This window comes from Dryobates pubescens, chromosome 6, assembly GCF_014839835.1.
Source record: "Dryobates pubescens isolate bDryPub1 chromosome 6, bDryPub1.pri, whole genome shotgun sequence".
NCBI lineage: Eukaryota > Metazoa > Chordata > Aves > Piciformes > Picidae > Dryobates > Dryobates pubescens.
Genome location: NC_071617.1, coordinates 3,427,501 through 3,441,026, shown reverse-complemented (window position 1 = coordinate 3,441,026; position 13,526 = coordinate 3,427,501). Strand labels below are relative to the sequence as shown.

Here is a 13,526-nt window from a genome sequence, read left to right as displayed (position 1 = left end):
CAGTAAAACCACTCCCACTCTTTTCTTCTCTCTAAATTGTCACAGACAAAAAAAAAATGCATTCTGGTTGATGACTGCTGCTTGCTGAACTGAACTGCAAAGATCTCCTGCTTTGGAGATGAAGATGGAAATCAAGCCAAGGAAATAATCCAGCTGCTGCCATTGTGACAACCGAGAGTTTCTTTGTGTCAAAACGAACAGACTTTGAGAGGGGGTGGGGGTGGGGGAAAAACAAACCAAAAAAGGCTGGAAAACCAGTTACATCTGAAAAATGGGAGAAAGAATAAGGAGCCCAGATTCTGAGTATGACAGGAAATCAGATGGGGATAAAAATAGTGACTCTTACTATTCAGATGAAGAGAACTCCTCGTGTTCGTCTGGCCAGTCGCCAGCGCTAAGCTCCCCATCTACAAGCCAAGAAAAGAGGGACCACAAGCCACAAACTTCAAACAGCCTTGTGCACTACCAAGGTAGGTAGAAAGCAGAAAATACTGCAGAGTCTAATGGCATGAGATTGAACACATTGGCCACAACAACCCCAGGCAGGATGGGGTCAGAGTGGCTGGAGAGCCGCCAGGCAGAAAGGGACCTGGGGGTACTGGTTGATAGTAGGCTGAACATGAGCCAGCAGTGTGCTCAGGTGGCCAAGAAGGCCAATGGCATCCTGGCCTGCATCAGGATGAGTGTGGCCAGCAGGAGCAGGGAAGTCATTGTGCCCTGTACTCAGCACTGGTTAGGCCACACCTTGAGTCCTGTGTCCAGTTCTGGGCCCCTCAGTTTAAGAAGGAGGTTGAGATGCTGGAAGGTGTCCAGAGAAGGGCAACAAAGCTGGGGAGGGGTTTGGAGCACAGCCCTCTGAGGAGAGGCTGAGGGAGCAGGGGTTGCTGCCCAGGGAGGTGGTGGAGTCACCATCAGTGGAGGTGTTTTAAGAGGGGACTGGATGAGGCACATGGTGTCATGGTTTAGTTGATTAGATGGTGTTGGGTGATAGGTTGGACTTGCTGATCTCAAAGGTCTTTTCCAACCTTGTTTATTCCATTCTATTCCATTCTGTTCCACCCTCAAGAGTTAATTGTCTTTGAGAGCTGAAATACAAATGGGAAACTTAGCTCTCAATAATGTTCCTGTGAGTTGCACTACAGATGGCAGGTGGACTGTAACTGCTTCACTGAAATCTGTACTGAACTGGTTCCTACATAAGGAGGATTCTTGGGGGTGAACAGGGCTCTTACACTAGCCTTTTATTGCTGTGTGCTGATACATGTCCAAGACAAAAAGACTCAAGGTCAAGGGCTCAAGGCAGTCAGTAAAAGACCAGTAACTGTTCAAATTTCTCAGACCAAGTACCCTAAAGATGTCTCCTGTGGCAGCTTAGCAGCTTTACAAGAGAGTGTTGGGTGCTTTCAGAAAACAAATCATAGAACTGTTGAGGTTGGAAGAGACCTTTGAGGTCAGCAAGTCCAACGGCCCACCTTGAGCTCACAAACCCAACACTACTGCTAAGCAATTACTGCTAACCCACATCCCTCAGCACCACATCCATGCATCTGTTGAACACCTCCAGGGATGGTGACTCCACCACCTTCCTGGGCAGCCTGTTCCAATGCCTTATAACCCTTTCTGTGCCGTGTCCAATCCTTTTCTGAGCAGCTCAGGGAGGATGAATCCACCACCTCCCTGGGCAGCACATTCCAATGGCAAATTACTCTTTCTGGGAAGAACTTTCTCCTCACCTCCAGCCTAAACTTCCCCTGGCACAGCTTGAGTCTGTGTCCTCTTGTTCTGGTGCTGGTTGCCTGGGAGAAGAGACCAACCCCCACTTGGCTACAACCTCCTTTCAGGGAGTTGTAGAGAGCAATGAGGTCTCCCCTGAGCCTCCTCCAAACTAAACACCCCCAGCTCCCTCAGCCTCTCCTCACAGGGCTGTGCTTCAGATCTCTCCCCAGCCTTGCTGCCCTTCTCTGGACAGGTTCAAGTATCTCAATGTCCTCCTTAACTTTTGTTTGCCCAAGCTGTGGCAAAAATCAGCATCAAGCAGAAAATGAATGAGTAATTGTGCAAAATGCTCAGAGGAAATGACAAGAAAATACTGTAAAGTTTTTGCTGTAAAATTTTCTCTGTAGAGCAGAAGCTTGGTGAGAACCTAAGTGGGGGTTGGGTGGGGAGAAGGTTTTGGTGTCACACCCCCTCACTGTCTGTATGTAGGTAACTGCACTGTTGCAGTCTCCCAGCTCTCAAGCCTGAATTTCAGGCTGCTGTGCTCCAGCACTGATGCACCCTAATGAATTATGCCCTCTCTATGTGTTCAGCTGTTCTAAGAGAGCTTTTGGGTGGATTATGTGCTTCATTCTTTGAGTGTGGCTTGAGAAGCACAGAAGGTACAAACAAAATGTTTAGCTTTTATCAGTGGGGATGATAACAAAATAACAGTAGCAAATAGGAATGGGAGTGATGCATGCTAGTAATCAAATGAGGCTGCTGTGTGGAAAATAACTAGTGATCCCAGAATAAATAATTCAGGGGAGAAGTGAATTTCCCTGGGATTTATAATTTGGCTTTGGAGGCTTGCTTTCTTTGCATTAAGCCTTTTGAAATCTGCTGTTTTGTCTGTAAGCATGGCAGCTCGATTTGGAAATAGTGCTGCATTTGTCTGAGAGAATTACATCCTGCATAATGCATAACTAGCTAAGGCTCAGCTAATTGGTGCCATTTTAAAAGGATTTGATAATATTGTGTGCCTTAAGAGCCCAGGATTTGTAAAACACTTTAATGAACACCACCAAACATGAACAAAACCCTGGCTGCCCTTCCTGCTGCAATTTGCAGCTGATTGCTTCCCCGATGCTCCTGTGTTGATGGCTGCAACTCTCACCTCTTGCAGTAGATCACAGGCACAAGTCTCCGTCTTACAGAAGTCTCCTTTTATTTTGGTTTGCTTTATCAATCGAAAGGAGCAGAAGTCTATCACACATATGCCTTTTCCTGCCTGGTTTGTAAGCTGCGTTGTGAAATGGTTGCAGGCAGAGCTTTTCTTCCCAGAAGGATGGCTGGAGGGACGAGCTGCATTGTCTCACGGTAAACAGGCTTTTGTTATTCTTCGTTTTCTCTCTCTCTCTCTCTTAGCCACAAAGAAACTGGGTTCCAAATACGCACCGGGCAAGAAAGGGACTCAGTGGGGCTTCCGCTCTCAGAGCCTCACCAGGGATTCTCCTGCCAAAGACATAGACCTCGTGACAAAAAGAGTGCTTTCTGCGAGGCTGCTGAAAATCAACGAGCTCCGCAACGAGCTCACCGAGCTCCGCATCAAACTGGACGAGCTGCAGAAGGAAAACAGGGCGCTGAAGAGGCTTCAGCACCGGCAGGAGAAAGCCTTGAATAAGTTTGAAGACACAGAGAACGAAATCTCCCAGCTCCTGGCCCGGCACAACAATGAGATCCGGATACTGAGGGAGCGCCTGCGGAAATCGCAGGAGAGGGAACGTCTGACCGAGAGGAGGCTGAAAGACTCCGAAGATGAACTGCACAGAACAAAAACTGTCCTGCAGAAGCTGAAGAAGCTGTCTGCAGATAAGCACCTGGCCGAAAGGGATGACCTGGCGAAGAAACTGGCCTGTGCAGAGAGCAGGCTGGAGGAGAGTGAAAAAAGGATTAAGGTGAGATGGCTTCCTTTTGGGGAAGAAAGTCTGGAAGAGATAATTCTTGACCATGATGAGCTGCTGGAAGGGGATTTTGGGGAGCACTTGGGGAGCAAATAGAAATTAAGAAGGGATTATTTTTTGGCTTATCCTACCCTACCTATCCTACACTGCTACTCTGATCACTGCTACGATGATCACTGCTACGATGATCACTGCTACTATTATTGCTACGATTATTGCTGCTACTATTATTGCTGCTATTATTACCACTACTATTATTATTATTACTACTAATATTGTTGGTGGTAGTAGTAGTACTAGTAGCAGTAGTAGTAGTAATGTTATTATTTTGCACATAGAATCATAGAGTTGTTAGAGCTGGAAGTGACCTCAAGGATCACCCAGTTCCAACCCCGCCTGCCATGGGCAGGGACACCGCACACTAGATCAGGTTGTTCACAGCCACATCCAGCCTGCCCTTAAAGACCTCCAGGGGGGAGGCTTCCACCCTGGGCATCAGTAGTATCAATTAAATTCTTTCCAAAGTAATCACATAGTTACACACTTGACAGATCACTGTTTATGAATGAAGGCTATTTTGACAGAACACATGCTGTGGATTTGTGCTTTGAAGGGGTTTTATACCTAGTACTAACATTGCAGAAATGCATGCAGCTACAGTACAGATTTGTGCCATCTAATTTATCCTCTTGGAGGGGAAGCATCTGTTAAAAAATTTATAGGTATTTAGGTGACTGTATATTAAAATACTAACACACATATATATATATATACACACACATATATGTAATGACTGTGAGAGATATCTATATTATAGATAGATGAGATATAGAATAGAGATATATGAGAGAGAGATATATAGTATAGATATATACAATATCTATATAGATATATATGAGAGAGGTACATAATATCATAGAATCAATAAGGTTGGAAAAGACCTCAAAGATCATCAAGTCCAACCTATCACCCAACATCTCGTGGCTACTAAACCATGGCACCGAGTGCCACATCCAATCCCTTTTTGAACACCTCAAGGGATGGTGACTCTACCACCTCCCTGGGCAGCACATTCCAATGGATATATATACAATATATATAGATATAGATATAGATATATAGATATATATATGAGACAGGTCCAGTTCTGGGCCCCTCAGTTTAAGAAGGACATTGAGACACTTGAAGGTGTCCAGAGAAGGGCAAGGAGGCTGGGGAGAGGCCTTGAGCACAGCCCTGTGAGGAGAGGCTGAGGGAGCTGGGATTGTTTAGCCTGGAGAAGAGGAGGCTCAGGGGTGACCTCATTGCTCTCTACAACTACCTAAAAGGTGGTTGTGGCCAGGAAGGGGTTGGTCTCTTCTCCCAGGCAACCAGCACCAGAACAAGAAGACACAGTCTCAAGCTGTGCCAGGGGAAGTTTAGGCTGGAGGTGAGGAGAAAGTTTTTCACAGGGAGAGTCATTAGTCATTGGGATGTGCTGCCCAGGGTGGTGGTGGAGTCACCATCCCTGGAGGTGTTCAAGAGGGGATTGAATGTGGCACTTAGTGCCATGGTCTAGTCATGAGGTCTGTGGCGACGGGTTGGAATTGATGATCTTTGAGGTCTCTTCCAACCTTGGTGATACTGTGAGAGAGAGATATAATGTGGATGACACAACCTTAGTTATACTGATACTGTGAATTAGAATAGAATAGAATAGAATAGAATTAACCAGGTTGGAAAAGACCTTTGAGATCATGGAGTCCAACCTATCACCCAACACCACCCAATCAACTAACCCATGGCACCAAGCACGCCATCAAGTCTCTTCCTAACCACCTCCAGTGATGGTGACTCCACCAATTCCCTGGGCAGCACATTCCAATGGCTAATCTCTTTCTGGGAAGAACTTCTTCCTAACATCCTATCATCCAACGCCACCTAATCAATTAAACCATGGCACCAAGCACCCCATCAAGTCAGGTTGGACACAATGATCTTGAAGGTCTCTTCCAACCTGGTTTATTCTAAGTGATAAGTGATTTTTTTGTCCCTCAAAATGACAAACATACAATTATGTATAACATCCAGCCTAAACCTCCCCTGGTGCAGTCTGAGACATATATGAGAGAGATATAGAATATAGATATATAGTATATATCTATGTTTTGTATATAGAAGAGATATAGAATATAGATCTCTATGTATCTAAAATATGTCTATATTATATATATATACTAGTCAATATTTTTCATTTCTGTGGCCTGCATTCATGCAGAGTTTTCTTGTCCACCATTCTAACACGTGGGAGCTGAGGCAAACAACATGACAGCATGGTTCAACAAGACCAAGGGCAGGGTCCTGCATCTGGGTGGAGGCAATCCCAGGCACAAATCCAGGCTGGGCAGTGACTGGCTGGAAAGCAGCCCTGAGGAGAGAGACTTGGGGGTGCTGGTGGAGGAGAAGCTCAACAGGAGCTCTCAGTGTGCACTTGCAGCCCGGAAAGCCAATCAGATCCTGGGCTGCAGCAAGAGAAGTGTGGCCAGCAGGGCAAGGGAGGTGATTCTCCCCCTCTGCTCAGCTCTGGTGAGACCCCACCTGGAGTACTGCCTCCAGTTCTGGAGCCCCTATGACAAGAAGGATGTGGAGGTGCTGCAAGATGTCCAGAGAAGGGCCACAAGGATGATCAGAGGGCTGGAGCACCTCTCCTGTGAGGACAGACTGAAGGAGTTGGGGCTGTGCAGTCTGGAGAAGAGAAGGCTCCGAGGTGACCTAATTGTGGCCTTCCAGTATCTGAAGGGGGCTACAGGAAGGCTGGGGAGGGACTTCTCAGGATGTCAGGTAGTGATAGGACTAGGGGGAATGGAATGAAGCTGGAGGTGGGGAGATTCAGGCTGGAGGTGAGGAGGAAGTTCTTCCCCATGAGAGTGGTGAAGCCCTGGAATGGGTTGTCCAGGGAGGTGGTTGGGGCCCTGTCCCTGGAGGTGTTTAAGGCCAGGCTGGATGAGGCTCTGGCCAGGCTGATGTAGTGTGGGGTGTCCCTGGCCATGGCAGGGGGGTTGGAACTAGCTGATCCTTGTGGTCCCTTCCAACCCTGATTGATACTATGATGATTAACAAAATTATTACTATTAATGCTAATTATTATTAATCATTAGCATGAATTGCTGTTAATCCTAAAGGGAGCTTTAGAACATGTTGGGGGGGGGATCCATTTCAACACTTTTGTACAATGTGTTTTTATTTTGCCCAGGAAAATTGTGTGCATTTTTGTGCAGTCCCTCTCAATTTGTCTGCATTGTAAATGTCTCTAAAAACTCATTTAAAAATAACTGTTAGCACCATTAAACTGTTGGGAGCTGCATGCAATGCTATTTTAAGCTGAAGTTATGTTGGCCATTCAAATGCTAGTAGAGTTTGGTGTCTATATTAGGAATTAAGCCTACATTTCATTACACAGATGATAGATCTGGAAATCCAAAGGATTAAGCTGGAAAGCAAGCTTCCATTAAATAAATCCCAGTATAGCAAGATATGAAGTACTGAGTTACTCAAATCTCCTCACCCTGTAATGTCATCATCTGGCATCTACAGTTTTATGATCAGGTGTTTCAGCATTTCATAGAATCATTGGGTGTTAGAGGTAGGAAGGGACCTCCAGGGATCATCAAGTCCAGCCCCCTGCCAAAGGAGCAGCACCCAGGGCACTCTGCACAGGAGTGCATCCAGGTGGGGTTGGAAAGGCTCCAGAGAAGGAGGCTCCACAACCTCTCTGGGCAGCCTGCTCCAGGGCTCTGGCAGCCTCACCATGAAGTTTCTCCTCATGTTGAGGTGAAACCTTCTACATTCAAGCTTGTACCTGTTGTTCCTTGTCTTCACAGTATCACAGTATAACTAAGGTTGGAAAAGACCCCAAGGATCATCGAGTCCAACCTGTCTCCACAGACCTCATGACTTATTCCTGTGCAGCACCCAAAAGAGCTTGGCCCCCTCCACTTGACCCCCAGCCCTCAGCTATTGAGAGACATTGATCAGATCCCCTCTCAGCCTTCTCTTCTCCAGCCTAAACAGCCCCAGGGCTCTCAGTCTCTCTTCCCAGGGGAGATGCTCAAGTCCCCTAAGCATCCTCCTGGCTCTCCCTTGGACTCTCTCCAGCAGGTCTCTGTCTCTCTTGAGCTGGGGAGCCCCAAACTGGACACAGGATTGCAGGAGTGGTCAGCTCATCAGGGCAGAGCAGGGGGGAGCAGAACCTCCCTAGCCCTTCTGGCCATGTTTTTCTTGCTGCACCCCAGGATCCCATTGGCTCTCTTGGCCACAAGGACAAGTAAATGTCCTTATTTTTTAGCCTATGATTATTTTCTTCTACTTTTGTTTTTCTCTCCTCATCATTAGAGGTTCACTCAAAACAGCTGTTGCAAGATGAGGGCATGCCAGATAAACCACTACTACAAATTTGGTTCTGGTAGGAAGGTTCTAAAGGTTACAAATTATTTCATGTCTTCTTCTTTCTAATCCTGCACTTTCAGGGAGGTGGTGTGTTTCTTACCAGAGATTTTTGAGGTTTGTCTGGGAGATCTGGAGCTCCACTGTGCCAAAAGCCTTACAGAAAGCAGTGTGTGCTCTCCTTATGTCCTCAGATCACCTCTCAATACTCCAGAAGGATGAGCTGCAGCATCTGCAGGTGCTCTCTCTGCCCCCTCAAAGTTAGGATTAAGGTTTGAAATGTATTCAGTGTTACAGCAATGGTGGAGCAGATATCTGAATCCAAGACACAGTTGCACTGTAAATTTATTTAAGTGATTTGACTATTGAAGATCAAAAAGATCCTTCAGTTATTTAAAGCTCTCACTTTGCTTTAATTGAAGGATCTGGAAAAAAACCTTGAGTTAAGTGGTAGCAGTTTTCAACGAGAGCTACAGTCCAAGAAAAAGAAGATATCTGAGGCTCAAGAGGAAAACAGAGCTCTCCAGGACAAGCTTCAGGAGCTCAACCAGAAGCTGAAGGTAAAATGTGGAAGCAGCACAAGCTGCTAACCCTGTTCTGGCATTTTATCTTTGGAAGCGTCTGTAATCTGGTTTGAATAGCTTACCAGTGACTGCACTCTCTGCTGTGGGCTTGATTCTATACCACATGTGAGTCCTTTTCCTGCTTCAAGTTGGGATGTTCTGTGCCCTGACCCCAGTGTTTGTAACAGGAGTGTCTCTGTGTTAATCACTATGGTTAGCCAGAGTCAAGAGGAGCAAGAGCAAGCACATAGCCAAACACTGCAATTAAACCACAGCATCTCCTGGAAAATTGAGGTTAGGAGGCTCGAGCTGAAAATTAGATCTGCAGGTGTCTGCAGTACTTTGTGTTACTAATGGACTTGCTTGACAGAAGGATTGGGTAAAGATTAATGTCATGTATTGGTGATAGCCACGTGTGTTGGGGAAGCTGTGCTAAGGAGGTTTTGTGACATCCACCCCCCCAAGTTTTATATGTAAGGATTTAAAATATCATGTTCTGCCCAGTCCTATTCCCCCCCCCCCCTCTCTTTTCCCCCCCTCTCTCCCTTCCACCCCACTCTCTCTTCCCCTCCTCACTCTGTTCCCCCCCCCTCTCTCGTTTCCCCGCCTCTCTCTTTTCCCCCCCTCTCTCTTTTTCCCCCCCCTCCTCTCTCTTTTTCCCCCCCCTCCGCTCTCTACTTTTCCCCCCCGCCCCTCTCTTCCCCCCCCCCCCCCTCTCTCTACTTTCCCCCCTCCTATATCACTACTGAGATTAATATTTTTTTAGAGGAAAGTTCAACCTGCTTTCTTGTAGCAAAAGCAAAGCTATTAATAGGATTCTTCTCCTTCAGACATCAGCTGTAACTGTTGGCTACCCTATTGACAACATTTTCATTTCATTTACAGCTTTGCTAATGGCTAGTAGATGAAATACCAGTAACTTGTGGGGTTCTTTCTTTCATTCACAGGAAAAGGAAAGGGAACTTGAAGCAAAAAATATCTATGCTAATCGCATGTTGAAGCTGTCCCCAAGAAAGGACACAAATATTATGCAAAGGAAAAAAGGTAACTTATAGAAAGCCACAAAGGCAGAAAAACTATTAGCAACACTTTTACATGGCTCTTCTTGATTACATCTCCATGCACTGTTTAACTCTGCCACTGCTTGTTCAAGAATGTTAACTTCTTTGCTCTTTAAGCACTGTAATAGTTACACTTAAGAGCAGGTTGGTTGGTTGACTGTTCTGTACCTGCAGCAGAACCAACACTCAGAGCTCAGCAAGCAGCATTCATAGTAGTATCAGTCAGGGTTGGAAGGGACCACAAGGATCAGCTAGTTCCAACCCCCCTGCCATGGGCAGGGACACCCCACACTACATCAGCCTGGCCAGAGCCTCATCCAGCCTGGCCTTAAACACCTCCAGGGACGGGGCCCCAACCACCTCCCTGGACAACCCATTCCAGGGCTTCACCACTCTCATGGGGAAGAACTTCCTCCTCACCTCCAGCCTCAATCTCCCCACCTCCAGCTTCATTCCATTCCCTAGTCCTATCACTCCCTGAGAGCCTGACAAGTCCTTGCCCAGCCACCTTGTGGCCCCCCTCAGATACTGGAAGGCCACAGTGAGGTCACCTCAGAGCCTTCTCTTCTCCAGACTGAACAGCCCCAACTCCCTCAGTCTGTCCTCATAGGAGAGCAGCTCCAGCCCTCTGCTCATCCTCATGGCCCTTCTCTGGACACCTTCCAGCACCTCCAGATGCCTCTTGTAATAAGGGCTCCAGAACTGGACATTCTTAACTCCTTTCATACCATGGATTCATAGATTCTTAAGATGGTTTACACTGGGAGGGACCTTAAAGATCATTTAGTTCCAGCCCCCCTGGTCATGGTGAGGGACACCTTCCACTAGCCCAAGTTGCCCCAGGCCTCATCCAACCTTGCCTTGAACACTTCCAGCAAGGGGCATCCACAACCTCCCTGGGCAGCCTGTTCCAGTGTCTCACCACCCTCACTGTAAAGAATTTCTTCCTAATCCCCAGTCTAAGTCTGCCCTCCTCAAGCTTCAATCCATTCTCCCTCATCCTATCACTTCAAGCCCTTGTAAAAAGTCCCTCCCCAGCTTTCTTGTAGGCCCCCTTCAGGTACTGGAACCAAGTGTACCAATGTGAAGGACGTGGGGAAGATGCTTTAGTTAACTTCTGTAATTAATCATAGATGATGTCTACATGACAATAAATTACAGAGGCTTTATAAATAAGTAACCTGACTGCTTTGAATATTTTTATGAAGAACTTTATTTCTTTTTCACTCATTCAAATTTAGCCTCCCAGATGAACTGCACTCTTCCTTTTACCTCACAGAGTACATATGCCCCAGAACATAAGCCTCTCAAAGTATCAGTGCAGTGGTTTCTTCTGGTGTGAAAAGGCAGCCTCAAGCATTGTGCTACCCCCATGAATATGTGTATTTCTTTCTGTGCTTGGACTGGTCTGTTTTCACTGGATCAGTAGACTCTGCTTGACAGAAGAAGCAGGAATTTATGGGACCACTTTAAATATCCTGATCCCCTCAATTTAAGAAAGATGTTGAGGTACTTGAACATGTCCAGAGAAGGGCAATAAGGCTGGGGAGGGGTCTGCAGCACAGCCCTGTGAGGAGAGGCTGAGGGAGCTGGGGGTGTTTAGCCTGGAGAAAAGGAGGCTCAGGGGAGACCTTGTTGCTCTCTCCAACTCCCTGAAGGGAGGTTGTAGCCAGGTGGGGGTTGGTCTCTTCTCCCAGGCAAGCAGCACCAGAACAAGAGGACACAGTCTCAAGCTGTGCCAGGGGAGGTCCAGGCTGGGTGTTAAGAAGAAGTTACTCCCAGCAACAGAGATTGGCCATTGGAATGTGCTGCCCAGGGAAGTGTTGGAGTCACCATCCCTGGAAGTGTTTAAGAAGAGCCTGGATGAGGCACTCAGTGCCATGGTTTAGTTGATCAGGTGGTGTTGGGGGATAGGTTGAACTTTATGATCTCTGAGGTCTTTTCCAAGCTGGTTAATTCTGTGATTGAATGCCAGCATTTCAAACAATTTGTTGTTAATGTCAAAGGATCACAGAACTGTCAGGGTTTTTGGGAAGGGACCTCAAGGATCAGCCAGTTCCAAACCTGCTGCCATGGGCAGGGTCACTTCACCCTTGATCAGGTTGCTCACAGCCACATCCAGCCTGGCCCTAATAGCCTCCAGGGATGAGGCTTCCACCACCTCCCTGGGCAACCTGTGCCAGGCTCTCACCACCCTCATGGGGAACAACTTCTTCCTCACATCCAATCTGAATCTACCCATTACTAGTTTTGTTCCATTCCCCCCAGTCCTGTCACTCCCTGACACCCTGAAAAGTCCCTCCCCAGCTTCCTTGTAGGCCCCCTTCAGATGCTGCTATGATTTAAGTTGTTTGGGTTTGATTTTTGTTCAGTAGAAGTTTTGCATGCATTTATTGTTTTAATTAGCTTTTGCAGAGGATGAAAACATTGGTGTGAAACTTGTCAGCACCTTCCACTTTTGTTGGCTGCAGCACAGTTTCTTAATGTTTGCTGCAAATCACTCAAACTGTGATGCAGGTATGCAGTGGTCTATTTTCAAGTGAAAATGTGGTTTTAATTAGTTTGTGTTTTCTACAGCCAGCAACCAGGACACTAAAAAAGGAGCACAGCTCACCAAAGGTGTGCAGACCAGTGGATACTTCTCACCAGTAGAGTTTGCTCCAGAACCAGAACCTGGCAGTGGTAGCACAGTAAGCAAGCAAGAAGGGATTCTTCCTAAAACAGTGAGTTCCATGAACATAGTATCATAGTATCAGTCAGGGTTGGAAGGGACCACAAGGATCAGCTAGTTCCAACCCCCCTGCCATGGCCAGGGACACCCCACACTACATCAGCCTGGCCACAGCCTCATCCAGCCTGGCCTTAAACACCTCCAGGGACGGGGCCCCAACCACCTCCCTGGACAACCCATTCCAGGGCTTCACCACTCTCATGGGGAAGAACTTCCTCCTCACCTCCAGCCTCAATCTCCCCACCTCCAGCTTCATTCCATTCCCCCTAGCCCTATCACTACCTGAGATCCTGAGCAGTCCCTCCCCAGCCTTCTTGTAGCCCCCTTCAGATACTGGAAGGCCACAATGAGGTCACCTCAGAGCCTTCTCTTCTCCAGACTGAACAGCCCCAACTCCTTCAGTCTGTCCTCATAGGAGAGGTGCTCCAGCCCTCTGCTCATCCTTGTGGCCCTTCTCTGGACACCTTCCAGCACCTCCAGATCCCTCTTGTAATAGGGGCTCCAGAACTGGAGGCAGTACTCCAGGTGGGGTCTCAGCAGAGCTGAGCAGAGGGGGAGAATCACCTCCCTTGCCCTGCTGGCCACACTTCTCCTGATGCAGCCCAGGCTCTGGTTGGCTTTCCAGGCTGCAAGTGCACACTGAGAGCTGCACTTGGTCTTATTGAACCTCCTGAGGTTGGCTTGTGCCCACCTCTCCAGCCTGTCCAGGTCCCTCTGGATGGATCCCTTCCCTCCAGCCTGTCTGCTGCACCACACAGCTTGGTGTCATCAGCAAACTTGCTGAGGGTGCACTCAGTGCCACTGTCCATGGCACCCACAAAGATGTTGAACAAGCCTGGTGCCAGGACTGATCCCTGAGGGACTCTGCTTGTCCCTGGCCTCCACTGGGACATGGACCCATGGACAGCCACTCTTTGGGTGCAGCCATCAAGCCAGTTCTGTATCCATCTAGTGGTCCATCCATCAAACCCATGTGTCACCAGCCTGGAGACCAGGATGTGGTGCGGGGCAGTGTCGAAGGCTGTGCTCAGGTCCAAGTAAACAGCATCAGTTGGATGTCATTGGAGACTTGCTCCAGTTATCTTGCCTG

At 47.5% G+C, this 13,526-nt stretch overlaps 1 protein-coding gene across 1 annotated transcript in view; it reads left to right on the top strand.

Annotated features, from left to right (window-relative positions):
* The first annotated feature begins 244 nt into the window (after nucleotides 1-244).
* Nucleotides 245-13,526, top strand: part of LCA5 (lebercilin LCA5) — a 21,441-nt gene continuing 8,159 nt past the window's right edge. The window contains exons 1-5 of the mRNA XM_009907425.2: nucleotides 245-470; nucleotides 3,124-3,653; nucleotides 8,504-8,641; nucleotides 9,592-9,688; nucleotides 12,283-12,428. Coding sequence (XP_009905727.2) covers nucleotides 272-470; nucleotides 3,124-3,653; nucleotides 8,504-8,641; nucleotides 9,592-9,688; nucleotides 12,283-12,428 — 1,110 coding nt within the window. The 5' untranslated portion in view covers nucleotides 245-271. The remainder of the gene's footprint in view (nucleotides 471-3,123; nucleotides 3,654-8,503; nucleotides 8,642-9,591; nucleotides 9,689-12,282; nucleotides 12,429-13,526) is intronic.